This window comes from Telmatherina bonti (assembly GCF_933228915.1).
Source record: "Telmatherina bonti genome assembly, chromosome: 21".
NCBI classification, from domain to species: Eukaryota; Metazoa; Chordata; class Actinopteri; order Atheriniformes; family Telmatherinidae; genus Telmatherina; species Telmatherina bonti.
In genome coordinates, this window is record NC_136630.1 from 14,833,873 (window position 1) to 14,856,860 (window position 22,988).

At 37.6% G+C, this 22,988-nt stretch overlaps 2 protein-coding genes across 3 annotated transcripts in view; both read left to right on the plus strand.

Moving 5' to 3' along the window:
- Positions 1 to 11,594, plus strand: part of LOC306771895 (zinc finger protein 385C-like) — a gene marked incomplete at both ends in the record, with an annotated part of 34,902 nt that extends 23,308 nt beyond the window's left edge. Inside the window, 7 exons of the mRNA XM_079261217.1 lie at positions 1,321 to 1,475; positions 3,208 to 3,315; positions 7,030 to 7,213; positions 9,720 to 10,085; positions 10,194 to 10,396; positions 10,579 to 10,677; positions 11,364 to 11,594. Coding sequence (XP_079117343.1) covers positions 1,321 to 1,475; positions 3,208 to 3,315; positions 7,030 to 7,213; positions 9,720 to 10,085; positions 10,194 to 10,396; positions 10,579 to 10,677; positions 11,364 to 11,594 — 1,346 coding nt within the window. The remainder of the gene's footprint in view (positions 1 to 1,320; positions 1,476 to 3,207; positions 3,316 to 7,029; positions 7,214 to 9,719; positions 10,086 to 10,193; positions 10,397 to 10,578; positions 10,678 to 11,363) is intronic.
- Positions 11,595 to 14,063: 2,469 nt separating this feature from the next.
- Positions 14,064 to 22,786, plus strand: LOC306772095 (dnaJ homolog subfamily C member 7-like). Of its 2 annotated transcripts, XM_079261500.1 has the most exons (15): positions 14,081 to 14,158; positions 17,205 to 17,293; positions 17,475 to 17,563; positions 17,877 to 18,001; positions 18,106 to 18,219; positions 18,322 to 18,396; positions 18,776 to 18,894; positions 19,055 to 19,208; positions 19,382 to 19,546; positions 19,620 to 19,711; positions 19,807 to 19,880; positions 19,977 to 20,123; positions 20,213 to 20,368; positions 21,214 to 21,288; positions 21,401 to 22,786. In XM_079261500.1, exons 2-15 carry the CDS (start codon positions 17,268 to 17,270, stop codon positions 21,436 to 21,438), a joined length of 1,449 nt encoding a protein of 482 aa, XP_079117626.1. In that variant the 5' UTR covers positions 14,081 to 14,158; positions 17,205 to 17,267; the 3' UTR covers positions 21,439 to 22,786. The 2 variants fall into 2 exon arrangements, with proteins under 2 accessions (XP_079117625.1, XP_079117626.1); XM_079261499.1 differs by lacking the exon at positions 17,205 to 17,293 and having other exon boundaries at positions 14,064 to 14,158.
- Positions 22,787 to 22,988: the final 202 nt, after the last annotated feature.

Sequence of the window (22,988 nt, forward strand, 5' to 3'; positions counted from 1 at the left end):
TTTTCTAAATGGGGTAATATCAGTCAAAAGATGCAAATTGTTAAAGGCTTTCAAAACTGCCTCACCCCGAGAGACCAATCCTGAACTAAAGAAGCAGAGAATTCAGGAAAATTGCCTTCCTGTTGCTTTTCTTTCATAGTGATTTTAATCTTTGCCTGAATAATATGTATGCCACAGCAATCTGTCTTATAAAACGCCTAAGCTTTGTTATTTATCTTATTTTTCATCTTTAGTAATCTTAAAAACAGGTCTTTTTTTCAATTATGGCTAGGCATTGTACACATGTACATAAAGATCAAGATTTTCCATTTTTATTTCAACCTATTTCTCTTAAAATGTTCATTTTCTTTCCTTTGTTTGGGATGCAATGTAGCATCATCAGTCTGTATTATTACCTTTTATTTGGCAGCATCTATCTACTGCCAGGCAATGCTCCTTTATTCTGTCTTTTCCTGACATTTTTCTTCTTGCGAAAGCCAAATCTGCCATCCACTCACTAATCTCAAATCTTTAATCCATACCGAGCCTTTAAAATTATTAGAAAATATACCAGATATTTGCCAATTTAATTCCATATTATGCTAATTTTTTAATCCCATTTCTATTACTAATAATGTACATCTTTGGAGTTGCTATTAACCTGTAGTTAGGTTTCTTTTTTGTAGAATATGTCTGTAAAGACAAGTGTTGAAGACTGTTTTCACCTGACCTCATAACTCATAACCTCATAGCTTAACAGTGTCTGGACATACAGCAGACAGACATTACAAATAGTCTGTAATCAGCATTTTTATGTGCGTGCACACGTTACTGTGGGTCTAGACAAAGGTCAGCGCCATAATGCTCTTTAAAGCGTGAGCTGTCTGAAAACATGTAGGTCAAGCAGATATGTGATGAAATAAGTCATGAAAAGGGGGATTTCAAAAGCAAAATGTATTGGAGAAATTGCAGTGAAATGCATTAAAACTGATATTTCAGCTGTAAAGCAAAGTTTAAATAACAGAAAATAGGAAAGGGACTAAACCTAGAGTCATCTTAGAAGCTTGTGATCCTTTTTTGTTGCAGCAAAAGCACACAGTTACAGAAACTAGTGTTGTTAAAGACAAAACATATTTGTCAAGATAAGTCATGCACCTTGTAACAGTTGAAAATGTATCCCCTGCAGGCTATTAAAGCTACAATGACCGCATCCTTCCCTGTGTGGGGTTTCCTCTCATGCGTTCACAAAAATCTGTTTTTATCCCAGTGTTCCTTTTAGGATACACAAATGCTTTTGTGTTTTTTCACAAATGACCTCAAACTTTGTTGTCCCCGTTATAGGTGCGTTGTCCCAGAACCAGGTCCACCCACTCCTGGGTTCTCTGCCTCTACCAGGTCGACCCCATCAGCGGCAGACTCCTGCCCAGTTGGAGCACTTCCTGCCACTCAGGGTCAACGGCTCCTCTCCGCTCAGCCTCTTCCCCAATTTTAATGCTGTAAGATATCATACCACACATCTCAAATGCACACATGACACAAGATGACTGTAAATACTTGAATGAAGCTAAAACATTTAGCTTCATTCTTTTGACAAAACCCATTTTTATTCTGTTTCATTGATTAGTTTAATGAAAGTAACATTAAATTTATGTTCCATTATTTGTTGGTTTCACATCTCAGTCAAAAAACACGGACGCTTATGAGGCTGAATATTCTTGTGGACATTCTGTCTAGTGTCTCATAAGAAAGTGAAAAGTTGTACTTTCTGAAATGTCACCCAGCTCCTCTAATAAGAATATAGAAGTAAATAGTCTTGGAACTTTAATGGTCAGCCATTTATGAAGACTTTCTTTTCCCAGCTGTAGTCAGTTTGAACAATATAAATTAGCCAAAAAAAAACATTCAAGAACATTCTTTGCGTGACCAGCAGACCACAGAGCAACTATAGTCTGAGATAACTAGGAAATGAGATGAAGCAAATCTTTTGAATTCTGAATGCACATGCCCATATTGTTATTTTAGGTTTATGAGAATATAATGGGAATGATCTTTAATGAAGGGACAAGTCTCCTGCTGAAATCAAATGGAAGGTATAGAGCAGATGTTTCTGCGCTGTGAGAAGTGGAATAAGATCAGAAAGCTGGAATACAAAGCATGATTTTCCAAGTGTCATGCCTTTAACATAGCGACATATTTTTGCCACATTTGCTTCTGCTTTCCAGAGTAGCTTTGGGGGAGTAGCAAGGTAGCATTGTGTCTGCTTGTGTGTTTAAAGGATGCAAAGCTCTTCAGCTCGTGAACTGCAAGTTATTGCTGTGTTGCAGTGAACATTTTGACTTAATTCTGCTAATCAGATGCTAAACAAACAAACCAAAGCATATTTAGTTGATGAAAAACATACTTCCCACAGCACTGCAGCCTGCTCAAGACTAGCTGTTGCTATTTTCTCTAATCTCACTGAGAAACAATACTTGTCATATTCCTAAAACTTCATATCACAGACATTTTTCCTTTGTGCTTTCATTTGCCATACACTTGAACAAATGACTACTTAAAACAGTTTTAAAAAATGTAACGATTTTGCAGTAATTTTCCTTTATTTGACAAGGACGGTGGAAAAACAACTAGACAAGTGGGCATAATCGTGCTACTACAATGAAGGGTAGGGATAACATAGAACAAAGCTACCACAATGCAGACTTGAACTGGAGATATTGTGGTTCAGTTTTAGTGGTGTCAGCCCTGAGGAATCCAGGAATGTTTCTAATGTTTTCTACTCTGCAAACTAATGTCAGTAAAGGTAGACATTTGTATCAACTTCACACAAACATTAAATGTGTCTCGAGGCAGATGGCTCCCTGTCCCTGAGCCGGGTTCTGCCGGAAGTTTCCTCCCTGTTAAAAGGGAGTTTTTTCCTTCCGACTGTCGCCAGTGTGCTTGCTCAGGATGGGAGATTGAATTGGAGCCTCCAATTCAATATGTTGGTTTCCTTATATAGGCTATTATTAATTGGCTATCATTATTTTTTCTTTTTTTTCCTGTTTGTAAAGCGTCTTGAGATGGCATTGCCGTGATTTGACGCTATATAAATAAAGTTGAATTGAATTGAATTGATGTTATTCTGATTCTACAGTAAAGCCAAATCGAAGCAGTGCCTGCATGTTGTGAGGTTTATATGCTAAACTTGTTTATGTCTGAGTGTTTGTTTGTATGCGTCCCACCTTGCAGATGGACCCAGTGCAGAAGGCGGTGATCAGCCACACCTTTGGCATGGCTCAGCACAAGAAGAAACCTATTATATCGTGTAATATCTGTCACCTACGCTTCAACTCCACCGTGAGTCAGACGCTTGTGTTTTTCCATCACGGCACACAGAGACAGGATTTTAAATGCGATCTAGCAAAAGCTAAAAGACAAGAATTTATGTCAAATTTATTGCAAGATGGTGGAAAAGCTCATGGCTGTGTGTTATCTGCCAAAGGTAATTTAGTCAGTCCCCTGACTATTTTTTTTTTTTTTTTTTTTAAATTACCTTTCTTCCTCATCTGGTTTTTATTAGTTTCACAGATTGAATTCAGATATCTGAGGTAATCTTCCCATCATGGTGGTCAAAAATAGTCGTGAGGCAGACTCTACTTCTTCTCAGTCTGATTAGTACAAATACATCCCTTACATTTTCTAACCACTGGCAATTGTCCTTTTCTCACTATCGCACCACCCTGTTTCTAATCATTTAGCTAGTTTGAGCTCATTTAAATATATTTGCAAGCAGAATGATAACAGTTCTTCTATTTTTAGAAAAAATAAATAAATTTGTGGGGGAAAACAGGACATAGATGCAGGGTCTGTTGTGCAACCTCTTACTCCCTCACCTGTCTCTTCCTATATCTCCCCTCTTTACTCATGGACATGCAGTGCTGCCGTCAGGAGTCTGGTCTCAGCTGTGCTGAGAGTGGTTGATTCAGAAGTTGGATGCCAGGTTGCAGGCAGGTACCAGGTCCCAACTGGGGTCAGCACTGAAGAGCTCAAATCTGCACAAAGAAAAGTGATTAAAGGAATCCTTCAGAATGTTTCCAAGTCTGGCCGTATTTTATAATCACTGCTTGTGAGGTTTGGTTTTGCAAGTTTTATTTTCACTGACTTCAAACAGCTTTAGCTTGCCCTCTAAAGTTAAGCACTGTTTGAGGGTACAAACAGATGGAAAACTAAAAGTTCAGATAAACTGAAACATATTTAACATCAGCCTGGTCAGTTAATTGTTCTAGTTTTTATTTGTAATCAGTAAAAAAACAAAAAATATAAATATATTACACTTAGATTTACAATGAAATGTTAATGACAGGAAATAACAAATTTCTCAATTTGCTTTACATTCATGCTCCTTCTGATTTGGTCTTCATTATATTTATGCTTCACCAAAATACGATTTTATAAAAGTAATTAAAATATGATTAAAAAAACATTTTTATAAAATATGTGAAGTCATGATTTATTTATGAGACATTTATAACAACCACTGTTTCTAAAAGTGCTTCATATTATGAATGGCAATGAAAACTGAGACACTAAAAAATATTTATAACAACATTAAAATTAAAGGAAAAAAACTTTAAAACTTACCTACTATTGCTTTCATAATGTCAGGGGCCTGAACTCATCGGTCTAAAGCTTCCTAATTTTTGTGACTACAATCAATCAATTGGAGGTTTAAACATCTATTCATTTTTCATTTTTATTTTAGCTCCTATAGTTCTTGCTATGATTTACTTTGATCAGCCTTACAGAGGGATTTCAGCAGGAAGCAACACATTTTTTATTTTTATTTTATTCTATTTATTTAGTTATTTTTTTAAAGACTCTAAAATAACATTATTTGCATTCTTTACCAGTAGAAACTATGAAGTGAAAGTTATGTCTTGTATATAACTCAACACAGGAGCTAATGTTGACCAAAGACAATAATTGATTTATTAATGTAGCTTAAAATATGGCAGCTTGTTGCACAAGGTTTATTAGTGCTGCGTCATATTTAGTGGAATGTAATAGATTGATGACTGTGAAAGTGAAACCTGTTTACTGCTAGACCACTGGAGTCCATAAGAACAGACCAGACTTGGAAAAATTCCAGATGATTCCTTTAAGGAAGTAAAAAATTGCTGAAATAGCATGGAAGATTTGATGGATCACACACTGGATAAGTGTTGCTTGTTGTTTTTGAAAAGTTTGAGCATCAGTGATATGACATTGCATAACAACAACCTGAATCCAGGTCAAGTGAGGATGAAGCAGTCCTCACAATCTCGTTCAGCTGTATCTAATGGAGGATCTGTCTTTTTCCAGTTATTCCATGTGTTAAAAGCTGCTTTTTTGGAACAGGGTGAACTCATACTACGCTGGCATGCAGCTAGCATGCAGATGGGAACAGAGTCATCCCTCTGACTCACTTGAAAGTCACGCTGAATGGTTAGTGTGCACTGACATTCAACGTAGCCAACAGGCTTGTGTACCCTTTGCTCTTTCTTGTATTACCAGCAGCACACTCTGACCCCTGATGGTGCCCTTTTAGTTTGTGTAGCTGCCTAAGCTTTATGCAAAGTGATGACAAGAAGAAATACTTTCAATCTCTTTATGCACATAGATCACCTCTGCACACCATTAGTTTGAATGAGCACTACTTGGCTGTACAGTGTGTGCCTGGAAACAGAAATGGATAATTTGAGCAATGGCAAATTATCTACCTGCATCATGTAAAGCCAGATACATGAAGTATTGTCACACTGACTTTCTGTTTATCATGGAAGTGCACTTGTTTCTTGTCTTGTCTTTTATACCCAAAAAGGCACTAGTTGTTGTTTTTTGTTTTTTTTGTTTTTTTTTAATGTAGGGGTTAGTTTTCAGGGAATATCTCTCCCAAAGATCCTCACACCAACAAAGGTAATCCATCGTCCCAACATTTTCACCATCCAGTCCCCAATGATGTTCATATTTGAACATGTCTAATAAATGTTGTATGTTATTTAAAATTTTAAAAGGCCTGAAAATAAGCAGCTCCCTGAAACAGCATGGAAATCCTATTTTTAGCTAAAAGTATTCATATAGAAGTACATACACAGAGACTCTGATCATTGTGAGAAAATTACAATCAACCCTCTGCAATTTGGGGAATTTTTTAAGTATACTTTAACAAAAATGAAGGATTTATAGCCAATTAATTGTATGCATTGATATTATTTGTTTCATTAAAGTGACCCAACTGTGCAAATTTCCATTCCTTTTTCAAAATCTTGGTACTCCACTACAGAAAGTTTGAATCAATACTTTGTGAGGTTCTTCAGTGGACCCCCTGAGTTTATCTTCTGTCTCTTTAAGTTCCCTTACCCTAAGAGCATTCTTTCTTTTTATTGGGCGACTTCTGGTAGCTGTTTGCAGGACAGAACCCAGAGCTTGAGACATGTAGTGGCTGTACTTGATGGGCATGACATGCCAGCTGCAGTTGGCCTTAAAATTCCACTGTCCTAACCAGCTTTTGATCTACAGTCTTTATTAACCATTAGGTTTTACAATTTATTACACTGATGCCTCAGTTGTCTTACATTTTTAAAAATGCAAAGTAAAAATAATAATTTAATGGGCTGTACTTAAATATTCATACAAGAACAGACTAGATTTTAAAATGAACTGCCTCCGTTATTAGTGAATTTGATTTGCAGGAAGCTAATTTTCCTTAGTACTGTCTTATTAACGAACCATTCACAGCCATTTTGGGATCCTAAATGTACATGCATCTGGTGTTTTGAAAGTTGATGCTCATTTGCGCGTCATAATGATAATTATTTCCAAACTGGTGAAATGGCATCTTTAATATATGCTTAAACACACAATTTCTGGAGGCATGTAAAGTCAAAGCAACAGATGGAAAGATTGTAGTAAAGTTTAATGTTATCCTTTATTAATGTCATCACTTGTGCAGTGCATTTACCGTATAATGACTTCTCCCTCTGTTTTTTCTCTGTGTTTGTGTGCATATTTATGTGTGTGTGTAATCTCTAGACCCAGGCAGAGGCCCACTACAAAGGTCATAAGCATGCTCGAAAGCTAAAAGCCTTGGAGACCCAGAGGAACCGGCACAAGGGTGGACACCCTCAGTCTACAATGGGAAAAGACGGAGACAGTGAGGGGGCGCTGGTGGGAGGAACAACAGTCCCAACAGACTCGCAGCTGAAAGACAAAACAGGTAAAAGTGTTTCCTTTTTTAAAAGCATACTTCCTGCCACCCTCAGAGTAATTAGCTGTAATTGAAGAGATGTAAGAACTGAGGCTTGGTAACTGCCACTCAGCTGGTTAATTACCAGTTATTACCTGTCCTCCTATCATTGGCTCTGTCAAATAGGTAATTACTCCCATCAAGCAAAGGCATTCTGCAGGATGAGGAATCTTAAAGCATTTTAAAAGAGATGCAATTCGGTTGGAGAAGTGTTGCAATTTTTGGTTTTGATTATGATCATAAATCAACAGAAGCTCCACCTGTACTTTTTTTTGTTCCTATAATAAAATGCTTACATTTTGAGAGAAGCTCATTCAGCTTCTGGTTTCTTCAAAATCACACATGGGCTTATAAGTACCAGCAGTGAGACGTCGGTTTTTACCATTATTTAAAAAAAAAAAAAAAAAAAAAAGCTCCCATGACTTCACAATGACTTGAGTGTTGCTGCTTTTTCCTCTTTCTATTGATGGGGACCTATGATAATAACCACCTGGCCCTGTTTACATCTCTGCTGCCTCAACCCAGCCTCTAACTTCTACTGGCCAGAGGTTAATAAGCTACGGGAGCTTCTAATTTCATTAGTTCTTCAAAGAGTATAAAAAATGGCGAGTAGATTTCCAGTATCATGTCAGTGCATTTACCAGTATCTGCTGCCTGGATCCTTTCCATATTCTTAATGTTTTAGTTTTTTCATGTTGAGCTGCACTGGGCTGCTGTTCATCTAATGACTTTGCAGTTCACTATTTTGCTCCCTTTCAGTCATCAGTCACTCAGCTTCTCATTCAGCCTGACAACAAAATATTACTGTCATCCTTTTTGCTGTCTCTGTCCCCTTTTTCTCTCCATTATTGATCCTCTCCCACCTATTTTCTTGTGGCGCCTATCAATTTCCCTCTAAGCACATAATGATAAGCTTGTTACATTCAGTGGTTGCCATGGTTGTTGATTGATGGTGACAGAGGGTGCTGCAGTAGAGCGAGCCAACAAATGACAGAGAGGCGCAGGGACAAAGGAGGAGTGATTGAGATGGTAGGAAAAGGAGGAAAAGATATGAAAATTTAGGAGATGACAGAAACGAAAAGAAAGTGTCAAAAACATGACAGAAACAGAATAAATGAGACGTGCACAATGATTTTAAGTCATGTTCTCTGAAAAGTTAAAGAAAAAAAATGGTAATTTAAATGCTTACACGTTTATTGCATGTAGTGTATGAATATTAAAGGTAGGGTGGAAGATCTTGCAGGAGCTTTTAATTTTTACTATATTGCTTAAAATCCCCTTCACACACTGATTGCAGCCATTTAATTAAATGATCTAACACAAAAATAAAAATATTCAGTCACTTGCCAAACAGACTGGACTGAAAAACGTTCTAAACGATTGGATGGTGATATGTCTATCAAACTCAAGCCGCGTCTTCCAGTTCGTCCAAGGAAATCCTTAGGCGTTCCTAGGCCAGTTCAGAGTTGCAGTCCCTCCATTGTGTCCTAGATGTTCACTGGGGTTTCATTCTACTCGGACGTGCCCAGACGACCTCAACAAGAAGGCATCCTGACCAGATGCCTGAGCCACCTCATCAGGCTTCTCTCGATGCAAAGAAGCTCACCTCCTGAGCTCTTCCTGGATGACTGAGCTTCTTACCTTATCTCTAAGGGAAAGCTTAAACACTCTGCAGTGGAAACTCATTATGGCTGCTTGCTTATGCAGTCCCATTCTTCCACTCACTACCCACAGCTCATGACCATAGCTGAAAGTAGGAACGCAGATCTATGGATCAGCTCCTTCCTCGCCACGACAGTCTGATGCAGAGTCCACGCCACTGCAGGCGCCACACCGATCTGCCTGTCGATCTCCCACTCCATCCTTCACTCACTCATGAACAAGACCCCAAGATACTTGAACTCCTCCACTTGTATAGGACCTCATTTCCCTACCAGGAGAGGACACTCCACTCTTTACCAGCTGAGGAGTGACCCAAATCTGGGCAAGGAACACTTGAACCAATATTGTTTTGCAATATTGGGCTCCCTGAGCAGCACTTGGTCTGGTCCCATCCCGACAGACCTGTTTGCCATGGGTGGCCCTTTGAGGGAGTATAAAGCTCCTGACAACATAGCTCATAGGATCTTTGGGATATGCAAACCCCTTACCGCAGTAAGGTGACTACTCAATGAACATTCAATAGTTTTTGTTCAAAATCCACATGAGGAAACTACAGGGCACACAAGGAACACATACTTCCAAATGTGGAATACAAAACTAGGAATGTTTGGAGAGAGAAAAAGTTGTCGACTGAAAGATAAACAAGAAATTGTTTACAGAAGGATTATCAATAAATCAAAAGAAAATTAATGCACAGAGAAAATTTGCTGAAAATAACAACTAAACAACAACTAAATATCATTTGATAATATGAAATTGTATCAAATACCATCTTTCTGTGTTTCATCAACTTAATCAGTCCATCTGTCTGCAGGCCCAGACACCTCATCCCAACCTGCGCAGCAGCTGCTTGAGGACAACCAGGGGAGCTCAGCAGCTGCAACACTGTCTCTACAGACTTCAGCCACAGACTCCTCTCCCTCTTCTCCTCACCTGTCTCAACAAGTCTCCCATGAGTCTCGGCTTTCCAAGACACCTTTAATCACTCCTCTGGATGGATGCAGCATGGATGCTGGTTCAACAACACACCCTGACCCTCAGGAAAGCTCCTCTGGAAGCAAGGAGGAGGCATTAAAGGTGGAAGAGCTCAAAGAGGGCAAAAGTAACAAAAAGCATTTCCACTGTCCAACATGCAAAGTGACAGTCAATTCCAACTCCCAGCTGGAGGCTCACTGTAGTGGTAATCACTTCATTTGACTTAGTTTGCAATTTGACTGGTAAAATTATTGTAATCTACTTTGTTTTACTACTCTGACATTTTCCTGTGCCCTCTGACTGGATGAATCAGGTTCTAAGCACAAACAGATGGTGGATGGATCAAACAGCAGCCGGTCACATCGTAAGGTAAAGATGGCATCATCAACTAGACCGAAATGTCGAATTAAACAACGATTAGGCAGCAAGAGCAGAGCGGTTGTTGGTGTAACCAAGCAGGCCTTTCACTGTGAACTGTGTCAGGTGTCCGTCAACTCAGAGACACAACTGAAGCAGGTATATAGATTAATTATACAATTTAATGTGGCTAATTTCACAACAACAGAAACTATATATAAACAACAACAACAAAAAAGCAGAATGCCCAATTTTTTTTAGTAAAAACAATATGTTGGCTCTTAGGTTCGTTAGTCAGAGCTCTTTTGACGGAGCCATTGTCTGTCTTTGTCCTCTTATAGCACACAAACAGCAGGAGACACAAAGATCGTTTGGCTGGGAAGCCTGTCAAGGCAAAGTTCACCCCCTATAATAAACTACACCCCAATGCTGTCTTAGCGGTGAGTCTCTTAAACTGTTTTATTTCAGTTCATGTGGCATATGATCATTAAAGAACACACAGCATAAAGTATTCACTGCACCACGACTGAAACAGAGGAGAAAATTCGCTGGTTAAAGTCCTTTTTGTGCACTAATCACGAAGCTGCTGCTGCCGCCGAGAACTCAACTAAAGAAAAAATATAATATGAAATTATTTTTTGAAAATTCTGAATAACATGAAGATTATGAATAGTAGAGCAATGCTGAATGGACATAACAGATGTCAGGTACACCCAAAATGGTCATTTCTCCCACAAGTCAGTAATGACATCAGTGCACATTCTCTATAGTTGCATATGGCAAAAACACTCTGATGCCAGTCGTCCCCTCTTAGAGGATAGTTCACACCACTACTAGGCTGAAAAACCTATAGGAAGCAGTACAAAGAGCCCAAACCAATGAGTTGGTCTCCAAACCTTCATCTGCAAGATATATATATATAAAGATATATACATACATACATACATACATACATATGTATATATATATATATATATATATATATATATATATATATATATATATATATATATATATAATATACACACACACATAGATATACACACATATAGTAAGATACATGTATTTATCTACTGTAACTACTAACACTACTTGGTCAATTGAATTTTTTTTTCTTTGTTTTCAGACTAAACTGGCCCTGCAGAAGCAGCTATGTAAAGCCCTACCAGCAGGACTTCTGACCAGCCATGTCAACCCAGCTGCTCTGTGCACGATGACATCTGGTCCCTTGGCACTTCGACTGCCTCCAGGGCCTACAGCCATCATCCAGGGGCCCCTCATCAGTCCCACACTCTTCAGACCGGCCCCAGGACCTTTGAGGGCCACTCATCCACCAATTATCTTTTCTCCTTATTAGCAGTGTGCAGACGTTGTTGGGACTTACACTAGAGGGGACCTAACTGCCAAAGTCAGGCTAGCAGAAATGAATAGTTAGTCCACTTTGCACAGTACATAAGAGCTGGAGAGACACCAGGACACTGCTGTGGCAGTGAAGGCAGTGTGATTATTTTGGCTGGTACAGTAAGAACCGTACACCCAACACCCTGATGTGGACCGAGATTTCAGCACAGAGTAACCAGTGTCCCCCTTAAAATCTGAAGGACCATCTCTGTACATGTTCTGTACATGTTCCCAGGATCTGCATCTCTGCAAGCCATAATGACTATTTTAGATTTCATTCATGACAATATTATACTAATACTGAGGGTTATTAAAATGTGGAAGTGTTTGTTGCCAAAAACTATTTGTTTTCTGGAGCTTACTAGTTGTGTTCTTGGAAACTAAGAAACATGTTGTATTTCTGCTTTAATTTAATTTTTTAAACCAAATACAAACCAAGAACATGAGATTAACACACATGTTAATCTCCCATAAATGTTTTAATTCTGTATGATCTGCCTATTTGTTTGAAAAGATACCGCTGAGCATTTTGTATGTCAAGAGAGTTGCATTTTTTCAGCCACATCTTTCACATATAATCTTTCTTTGTTTATCTTATTTTCCAGTTCCTCTTGCTATCTCTTTGTATCTTTGTTTCTCTCTGTGTCTTTGTTTCTGTCTGTGTAAGTAGGTGACAATCAAACACCACACTGACTTGGATTATTTCTTGCTAAATGGAGATTAAGTACATCTGAGGTGTAACACCCCCCCCCCTTCCATATGGTTGTATAATGTCTGATGTGTAAAATGAAAAAATTAAGATTTTAGATATATAAGGAATGAGTCAAATGAAGAGTTTCAGCTTGGTAGATTAATTGCAGGTAACACTTCAAGTCACCCTGTTCACAGTGTTATTCATGAGCAGACTGCAATATTACACTATAATGTACAAAAAATGGGTTTTGTATAAATTGTTGAATCACTTAACTAATTTAAAACCTGTCAGCAAATACCAAGTAAAGAATGATTTATAAACAGACAATAAATTATATAAGTTAGAGCGTTAAAATACCAAAAAAGAAAAAAAGTCTCTCTTCACAAGACAAGTTACAGAGGATAAGCCAATTTATTGGGGCTTTAAAATGTCCTATTACTTACAATCTAACAATATAATGCTGTATTATTTATTATTATAAGCAAATGTTTAAATGCTGTTCATAAAAAGCTAAACAGGGAGACTTAAAGTGAAATTCTTCCAGTAAGTAAAGATTTATATAACAGCTTGATGCTGTATATGCAATATGAAGGAGCAGATATGTGCTATTTGTGAACATCTTACATATTTATATTTTAAAGTGTATCATTCAGGTCATTAAAACTGTTATTTTTATAGAGACTATTGAAATTCAATTCAGTGTACTTTAATTTTACACATTTCTTTCTAATATGTCTCTAATGAATCATCCAAGCAATATTTATTTTTAAATGTTATCTGAAATGATTGACTAGTGCATTTATTGCAATAATGTAAATTATTATGTGTTTAATACTGTATTTCAAATTAACTGATAAATAGTGCTTGTTTTTACACAATTCTCGTTGTCTTATTTTATTTTCATTAACACACCCTTTAAATATACCGTGTGTCCAGTTGGGGTATACAATCAGGAAAAATGCCAGCCTGGCACTCAAACCTTGACCAACTGCAACGTGCAGCTTAAGGCTTTGGATATGGGACGGTCTTACCAGTTGACCTACACACCATCCCCAAGGCAAAGTCACACAATAATATCAGTGTTGAATTTGTGTGGGTGTGTGTGGTTTTTATTTATTTTTACAAGATTATAGTTTAGTTATAAGTGACACTCTCAGAAAACCACTTGTATTCATCCTCATCCTCATCATCCTCATTAAATTCTTTAATTAATGATAACTTACTGCCCCCTTGTGGTGTTTTTGTGAACAAACGCAATACAAGATAATCCAGCAAGATTAAACAATGCTATACTTTATAAAGAAATCTATAGGCCCATGCAGAAGTCTAGAGCAAAACAAATGGTAACGCTAGCATGCTTTGCCTATACAGAAGTCCCATCAAAATGTTTGAATGTTTGTCAAATGCTGTGAATACATTTTTTTAAAGACACAAACATAAGCGTCACATAATTTTTTATCATATTTACCATGAAAATGCAGCGGCAGATGAGGCTGCTTGAGGTTTAACTTCACACACAGATACTAAATAAGTCATAATAACTTAACATATTTAAATCTAATATATATATGTACCACTGACATGATTTAAATTTGTCACGCTTATAAACAATCACATGTCAGACCAAACGACCTACAATAGACAGTTATATAACAAAACTTGTACTACTTGCCTACTTTTTATTGACCCAAAAAACCCAGACCGGATATGACGATGCTTCGTTTCGGTCGTCTGTGTTCCTACTTTCCAGAAAAGATGGCAGCTGTTGACATCGACGTGCCGGTAGAAACAGAATCGAAGATCCGCAGACAGGACGACCAGGAACGGTAAACGTTGTTTTATTTGTGTGGTTGTTGTACTGAGTGTGAAAGGTGAGAGCAGGCAGATGGAGCACAACCAGCAGGCGGACATGGCTCGGAAGCATCCGCTCGGTCACCCTGGAGGGAAGCTACAGCGTGTTAGCTTAGAGCGAACAGCAGCTTAATGTCTTCATGCCAGCCGTACATTTCATCGGTCTTTGTTCGCTAAAGGGAACAACCTAACATTATCTGAGATATTATGTTAAGGGTTGTTTCATAAAGCAGTGGAACCACTTTTTGGCCATTTTTTTGTAATACCAGCACATGTCCTGACATACGTTTAACATCAGAGATAAAAACGTTAGCACAATACGTCTGAAATTAATTTGATTTCAGAAAAAAAAAATCTGTTTTTCCACACATTTAAAATGTCAGCAAGGCTTAAAATTCGCTCCTATTTTTAGACAAATGCAGTTAGCAGTCAGTTTCTGTTTCGTAAAAGTCCCATAGGCGGCCATTTACCTCCTTGGATGAATCAACTCTTTAGGAAGTCAAAACTGACAGTACACCGGGCGTTGTTTGCATCCTGTGATCTGTGACACTTTTCTTCCTTCATTAAATCCCCAGTCAACCTTTCTGTTCAAGTACTACATTTTAAAAGTGTCTTTAAACAATGCTGTAACCTGACCACATGTCAGAGATAAGATGTTCCCTTTCCGCACATCCAATAGATTTTTCCTGTTTGTCTAAGTATCGATCACGTTGTGAGCGGAAGATGAATCATAACACAGAAACTAACATATTGTTGAGAATCTAATCTCTTTTCAATGTCATGAAGGTAATTAAGTCGTTTTTTTTACTCTATATAAGCCTTATATAGTTTGTTTTATTCTATGCTTTACAGTTACTGTTTGCAGATGTACTCAGTAGAGATGAAAATAATTAAGAGCAAAATTGGCTGTCATCAGTCTGGAGATATCCACACAATTTCATTGTTTTTCATTAAATAATACCTGAAGCATTTCTGTTGTTTCAACAACTTAGTTAATTCCAAACTACAATAAGACATGGGTTTAGTAACCCATAATGTGGATAACTTGTAGTGTTTGATACAAGTGCATTTTAATAAACCGAACACCATAACAAAAATATAAATTAGGCTTTTTTTTTGTGCATTAAATCAATCCAAAAAGTGAAGCACGTTGTATGTAAACTCATTACTCGCTGACAGAAGACAATCGTGTATCCCTTTAATGTTTATCATAACTTGCAGCTGTTGATAAAGGAATTATTCACTAATTCATAAAATTAGAAACTTGTGACAAATAAAGAATCCACACAGTCTGATAGATTAAAATAACTGCTGAATCATCAACTATATCCCGCTTGGCACTAAATTTACACTGAGGATGCATGCAGATGACTGGCTGAAACACTATCATGAGATTTTCTTGCTTGTTGAGAGCATCTTCTTAGCTTGGATTTGCCTTGACACATTGTTTTATGCCAAGTTGCAGTTGGCTGTTTAGTAGACATAATTTGGGTCAAAGCAGCAGATGGATATCTGGACTTTTTGAGACTGACAAATTCATTGCATGGCCAAAATAAAAAGCTGCCCCCCCCCCCCCCCCCCTCTTAAAAAAGGCATTAGCATTTTGTTAGCTTTGCAGTTAATTTTGATTATGGCACACATTTGCTTTGGCCTAAGCTTCTGCAACGTCACAAAGTTTATTTCCATCCAGTGTTGTAATGCTTTTTCACTAAGATCATATTGATAATAGGAGAATCCAACCACTGGAAAAAAAAAACTTTCCCAGCACATCCCAAAGGTTCTCAGTAACGTTTGGGTGTGTTGTGGTTGGAAAATTATGTAACATGCTCCCTCATCCATTCTGCCAATGAATCCTGGCATTGCCATTTCAGAATATAGCCATGCAATCAGGGAAAAAAATGCTCTGATGCAACGACTTGGCCATTCAGCACATTCAGGTAGTCAGCTGATGTCATTCTTTGGGCACATAAATGTTGCTGAACCGGTTAGCCTTACCAATTAGTGGACGTTTCATTTGATTTCACTAAATGTTTACATGATCACTGAGCACAATCACTCAGGATTTTTTTCTTCGATCACATTTCTTTCACCACTATCCCTCCCGTTTTTGATAATGCGTTCAACTGTTTTTAAGTTTTTGTAATCCCCCCCCAGATGATTTCTCTGCTTGATGCATCCCAACGATGTGACCCTTCTTAAACAGAGTAACATCTGTTCCATGACCACAGGATGGTTCTTTTAAGAAATGAGAAGCTACTTATTGCATCAGTTGGGGGTTAAATAGCTTGTTGCCAGGTGATGGATATTCACCCACACTGTAATTATCCAATGGGATGCTCGTACCTATTTGCTTAGTAAAATCCACTTGGCAACTTTTATATTTTTTTATTGCTAGGCAGTGTAATAACTTAACTTGTTTAGCATTATGATCTACTGACTACTGTCTATTTTAAATTAGTACCTAAATGGATTTTTACAGTAGTTTTTATTATTATTAGTCAGTCATTGCATTCTATTCCTAGACTGAAAAAATTGTCTTTTTTATTTGTTTGAATTTATTAAATTAATCAGATAATTACAGGACTAAATGCTAAATTATTTTATATTCAATAATACATAGTCATTTTGAATTAATTTAATTATTTTCCATCGATAGTGTACAAAAGTAGAATGATACTGAGTTCTAGTACACCTACAGTAGATTGATGATATATTTATTGCTTGGGTGATTTACTTTGTTTTTGATTGTTTTGTGTGTTCCCACAAAAAAAAAAAAACCAAAAAAAAAACACCCACATATATATCTGACTCTTGTCTGAATGAGATTTGACCGCAGCTTTTTGACACTTTCAAATCAGTGTAATGTTTTTTTATGCACTGCACAGCTGCTGCATTTCCATGTGATTCAGCTTCCATTCCCCCTTAAGCACTTAGTGCTTCTGAAAAGACTGCAGCAGGTGAAATTCACAGCTATGTTTAGTACTGGACTGTGTGTACCATCCTCTGCTGTCCCACTTTCAGGTGAACAGTTGTATCCTTGGAGAGACTCTGCCACATCTTCATCAAATTCCCTAATGAATACAAATGGCTACTAGTGCTAGAGTTCTACGGTAGGGTTCAGTTACACTTTCAGTCATGTGTTTGAGCCGTCGACACAGCTCCCTTTAAGTGTGACTTCAGTGGTGTTACGGTCATTTTTTTGAAAAGCTGGTCGACATGTTTGTTGGATACATTTCATTTGTATTTGTCACTTATTTCCTGCTGACGTTGGTTTCTGTCTCCTCTCTGCAGCCAAGCTGAAGGCTTCAAAGAGCAAGGAAATGCCTACTACAGCAAGAAAGATTACTCTGAAGCTTTCAACTATTACACTAAGGCCATTGGTGAGATTACTGTTAATCGCTGGGATTAAGTTTTCCTCTTGGTTTTAATGATTGTAACCTCTCATACACCACTCAGGCTTTCCTCATGTTGAGGAATCTTGATCTGTTTTATGTAGCACCTCATCCTCCCAACAGTTGCACTGATTTTTGTGGTAACGCCATGCTTCGTTTGCAGCTTTTTAGTCAATAACCGGATGTGCAGAAACGTTTATTTTAACTACATTTTTACATGTTTAAACCAAGATGGTTTTTCTTTTTTCTTTTTAAGATTTGTTCTGTGTCTCATGCATTTTTATTATTCTCTGTTCTAAAGACACATGTCCCAGAAATGCCAGCTACTATGGCAACAGGGCAGCCACCCTCATGATGCTCTCTCGCTTCCGAGAAGCTCTGGAAGATTCCCAGCAGGCTGTTCGTCTGGATGACTGTTTCATGAAGGTTAGTTTGTACAGATTATCACATCTGGGACATAACTTTGTTCTGTGCTTTGTATATTTTCTTTGTTTTGTTAGTACTAAATCAAGTGTCCCTGCTTTAAACAGGGGCATCTGCGTGAGGGCAAGTGTCACTTGTCCTTGGGAAATGCCATGGCAGCCAGTCGCTGCTTTCAGAAGGTTTTGGAGCTGGAGCCCAGCAACAGAGAGGCTCAGCAGGAGGTGGGAACTTTATACATTTTACTCATTTGTGGTATTTGTGTGATTTTTGTTACATAAATGCAGATATTCACATTTAGAAAATACGCCCATAATTTGTTTTAGAAAAAGAATGCAGCAACTCTGCTGGAGTACGAACGGATGGCAGAGTTCGGCTTTGAAAAGCGGGACTTCAGAAAGGTATGTGTTAATCAAAGTCCCTTTTTTTTCTGCCCCGACCTTTCCTGATTTGTCATTACCTGTGTGATCCAATTGGTACTTTTATTTGTAATAAGCACTTTCCATAAGAGATGATGTTGTGGAACTGCATTCATCACACAAACTGTGGAAGAAATGGCAGATTTTTCTTGATTTTGTTTTAGTAATTCATTGTTTTTTCAGAGAACTTTTCTGTTGACAGCTTCTGTTTTGAGGCTTACACTCCTAACAGATTGCCTGACTAGAAGGACCGCTGTGTTTAAACAGCTATTAGTATTTTTAAACATTTTAGATGTCTTAATGCAATATTGATGGGTAGCTGGTGTAGCCCTGATTGGAGTTGGTTGTTGTCCTGATCCAGGTTGTGTACTGCATGGACCGGGCCCTAGCATTGGCCTCCGCCTGCCACCGCTTCAAAATCCTGAAAGCAGAGTGCCTCGCTTTGCTGGGACGCTACCAAGAAGCCCAGTCTGTGGCAAGGTGAGAAGCATTATGGATTTTGAAGCAACTGATTTATGATTATTCTGTCAAAATGATGCCATTGTCTTTTATTTTTTATATCTTTAAATTTTTTGAAGAAAGCATGATTTCATTCCCAGTTTCAAGAAGGCAGATCTGTAAACGGCTCTTACTTTTCCAGTGACATCCTGCGAATGGATTCCACTAATGCTGACGCGCTGTATGTTCGAGGCCTCTGTCTTTACTACGAGGACTGCATTGACAAAGCAGTTCAGTTCTTCATTCAGGCTCTGCGCATGGCACCCGACCATGAAAAGGCCCGACTAGCCTGCAGGGTAAGTTTACATTTTGTCTTTTAAGCTTGTACTTATTTAAAATTTATTAAGTCAGTCCATGACTTGAGGCCTAATGGTTTAAAATGAGAGGATCTTTTACATGGATGCAGTTTCACTCCTTCAGTTCACTTAAACAATAGAGGACAAAGATTTGTTTTCCCTTTCTGCACCAGAATGCCAAAGCTTTGAAAGCCAAAAAAGAGGAGGGCAACCAGGCGTTTAAGAACAACAACTATGAAGCTGCCTATAAACTGTATACTGCTGCGCTGGCAATAGACCCCAACAACATCAAGACCAATGCTAAGCTCTACTGCAACAGAGCCACGGCAGGAGCAAAGGTAAAACCATCATAGAAACTCTCAGTTACTCTTTTGTGATTTCATTGTCGTTAACTTTTTAACTTCTCAACAGCTGAAGAAACTTAATCAAGCCATTGAAGACTGTACCAGTGCAATAAAACTAGATGACACTTACATCAAAGCCTATTTAAGAAGAGCTCAGTGGTATGTAAAGCAGTCATTTTGAGTGGATTCTTCCTACTTTGTGTGGTTTTTTTTTTATTGTTGTTAAACGTCATTCGGTCTTTCATTGGCATTAGCTACATGGACACAGAACAGTATGAAGAGGCTGTACGTGACTACGAAAAAGTTTACCAGACAGAGAAAACCTCAGGTACGCTGCTGCTCTAGTTTTTCTTGTAATTGGCTGCCAAAACAGGAATGCAGGTTTCCACACTCTCACATTGTTTACCTCTCTTTTGCCCTCCAGAGCACAAACATCTGCTGAAGACAGCGCAGATGGAGCTGAAGAAGAGCAAAAGGAAAGATTACTACAAGGTGCTGGGCATCGGCAAGAATGCAACCGAAGATGAAATCAAAAAAGCCTACCGCAAACGAGCTCTCATGCATCACCCAGGTATCCATCTTGGTTATAACACACACATTAGTATGGATTATTATTGTTTCATAAGTTTTGCATTGAACAACCTATGATTTGTCTTAAAGACCGTCACAGTGCAGCAACTCCAGAGGTGCAAAAGGAGGAGGAAAAAAAGTTCAAGGAAGTGGGTGAGGCTTTCACTGTCCTCTCCGACCCGAAGAAGAAGGTCCGCTACGACAGTGGTCATGACCTGGAAGGTGACGGCTGCTTTGATGGTGGAGGTTAGTCATCAAAATCTTGATTTAACCAAAGCGCTTAACTGTGAGAGAAATTGTATCTGTGATTTTAGCTTGCATTGAATCCTTTTTTTTGTTGAATATATTTTAATATAATACAAAAAACAAAAGTGTATAATGAAATAATATCAACTAATAGAAAAGTCCATATTCTTGTGACAGTGATGGTTTAACCTTGAAATGAATCACTTCGTCTGATATTTTATACAGAATAATTTCTACCAGCAGAGGGCGCCACTTACCCAAATTTCTTTGTAATGGCTTCTGTTTTATTTTAACTCATTAACATGATCTCAGGTCATCTCACATTCCTAATGTGATTCTGATGGGGGCCAGTGCTTGAAGGGATACTATAGGGCTATAAAACTAAAACTGAGGAATTTTTTAAATATTTTCTTTTTAAATAAAGATTGTAAGTTATAATTAGGGAAAAGAAAGACTTTACATTACTGTAAAAATAAATCGTTAAATGTTTGGAAAAAGTTGGGATTTAATAATATCCAAAAGAGTCACTGATTATAAGAGAATCTGGGAAAAAAAAAAAAAACCTGATAAGAGGCGAAAATTGCAAACAAAGTTGTTTAGCAGGCATACTCAAAATTGATTTAATTTTGTAAGCTTGTTTTCTGTTGTTTTTTTTTTTTTCTTTAACAACACTGTCTCCTAAGTTTTGATCAATTAATCCTGTTTCTTTATATTGAGATGTGTGCATCTTTAATATTGTAAATCTACATTTAGAGTATATAAAATAGCTTGATACTTTTTTTAATGCTATTATTCCAAAGAGGGGATCAACACTGACCGCAACTGCCCCTTTCTCTCTTTTCTAGATTTTGATGCCAACAACATCTTCAGGGCTTTCTTTGGTGGCCATGGTGGAGGATTTAGTTTTGATTCCAGTCCAGGTGTGTTTTTTTACACTTATAGGAAGTCTTTAAAGTTAAGATAAAATGGAAGTGTCTATGAAACATAACTTATCCTAACTTCTTTTTTGTTTTTCCTCTCTCTTCTGACCAGATTCTGGACCTGGAAATTTCTTTTTCCAATTTGGCTAAGGTGAAAGATCGTGATATTGAAATGCAGCCTGCAATGAAGAAATTAAAGTTGGACCCAGTCACCTTTGGATGCTCATGCTCCTGAGTGTGTTACAAAATTTGCCGATCATTCTTCAATAGTTTTTGATCATCGCATTCACTAGTAAATTCACGCCCTCCAATGATGCTAACAGACACAGAGAAGGATTATTCATAAGCTTTAGTTACGAGTAAACAATGAACATAAATACGCACTTAAGAAGTCCTTCTGAAGAGATTTGTGTCAGCTGATCTGAGCATGTTGCAACTGCCAAAACTGACCTTGTATTAGATGTTTTCTAATCTTATAAAACAGAGTCAGCCTTCATGAAGCTGATCAGTAATAAGGACAGGAAAGCATGTAATTTGATAATTTTTTAGAAGACATAACAAGGTATTTATCATTAAGGTTCTCTCGGAACAGTGTGTCTCTATAGAGCAAGACTCACTGTGTTGAAGGAAGTACTGACCTCAGGACAGTCTCTGAAAACCAATTCTTCTTCTGTTGTGAATGTTATGTTTTTTCCAGGTTTTAATTGACTACCCTGCCAAAACCTGTCTTTATTTCTTCTTCATGCTTCATTGTATATTTGACTCGAATGTAAAGTGTAAGTTCTTCACCAGTCCTCCTTCAGTTTATTTATATTTATTATGCTATATCCCCTTACCTGTATGCAGCAGAGAGCCAGTGGTCCTTGTCTTCCAAATTTTTTAAGAGACTAATTTGTAAACATGTTCCATGTGATCCTTGTTGCTTTATGTTGTTTTTTTTAACCCTTAAAACCAGGCCAAAATTCAGACACCTCCATTTTATTCTTTTGGTCAGCTTGATTTTGAAAACAGGCTGGGTCATACTAACATCCACTCACTATTATCCACAAGTCCTATTGTACCATTCAATTTCAAGTGGTGCCTTACCCTGATCACCCATGCAGTGAAATCTGCATGAAACACTGTAGAACAAGTCACATCCTGTTTGAAAAAGGCAGCAGTTACACCTGTATAGCATGTTTTTGTGTTTGTGCTCTTTGTAGGAAAACCTTTTTTCATGCCCAGGAAGAAAATTAAGTTGAATTTTGCTAATTTAGTCCTGTTGAAAACTAAAGATTTAGTTATGGTTTTATGTCATCTGTCACGATGATGTCATCCTCCTGCTGTTTACTTGTCATGCACGTTTGATCAGTGCAGCCCTTTCCCTACTTCTCTTGTACATTGTTCTGTCACTGATTGATTTGTTTTTTTTTCTTTTTTTTTCTTTTTTTTTTACTTGTTATAGTATTAACAAGATTTTTTTTTATTGTGGAAAATAAAGGGTAATCTTTTAATGTAATGCTGGGTTGTTTTCATACATGATTTGATATAAACAAAATTGTTCTTTTAGATTTCAGAAGTGGTTAAAAAAACTTGAGGTGCTCTAATCATCTCTACTTGAGCTACATAGATTTGTAGAGAATAACCTAGCAGATTGTCCTTGAAGGTTATATCTAACTCTCAAATGGGCTTCGAGGTGTGTTAGGACATTTCAAGAAATA

Excerpts from the sequence above, each read along its gene's own strand:
- LOC306772095 (XM_079261499.1), top strand. The coding sequence starts at position 14,088 with ATGGCAGCTGTTGACATCGACGTGCCGGTAGAAACAGAATCGAAGATC. Across the intron at positions 19,547-19,619 it reads GAGCCACGGCAGGAGCAAAG|CTGAAGAAACTTAATCAAGC; the intron begins GTAAAACCATCA and ends ACTTCTCAACAG. Across the intron at positions 20,369-21,213 it reads CGGCTGCTTTGATGGTGGAG|ATTTTGATGCCAACAACATC; the intron begins GTTAGTCATCAA and ends TCTCTTTTCTAG.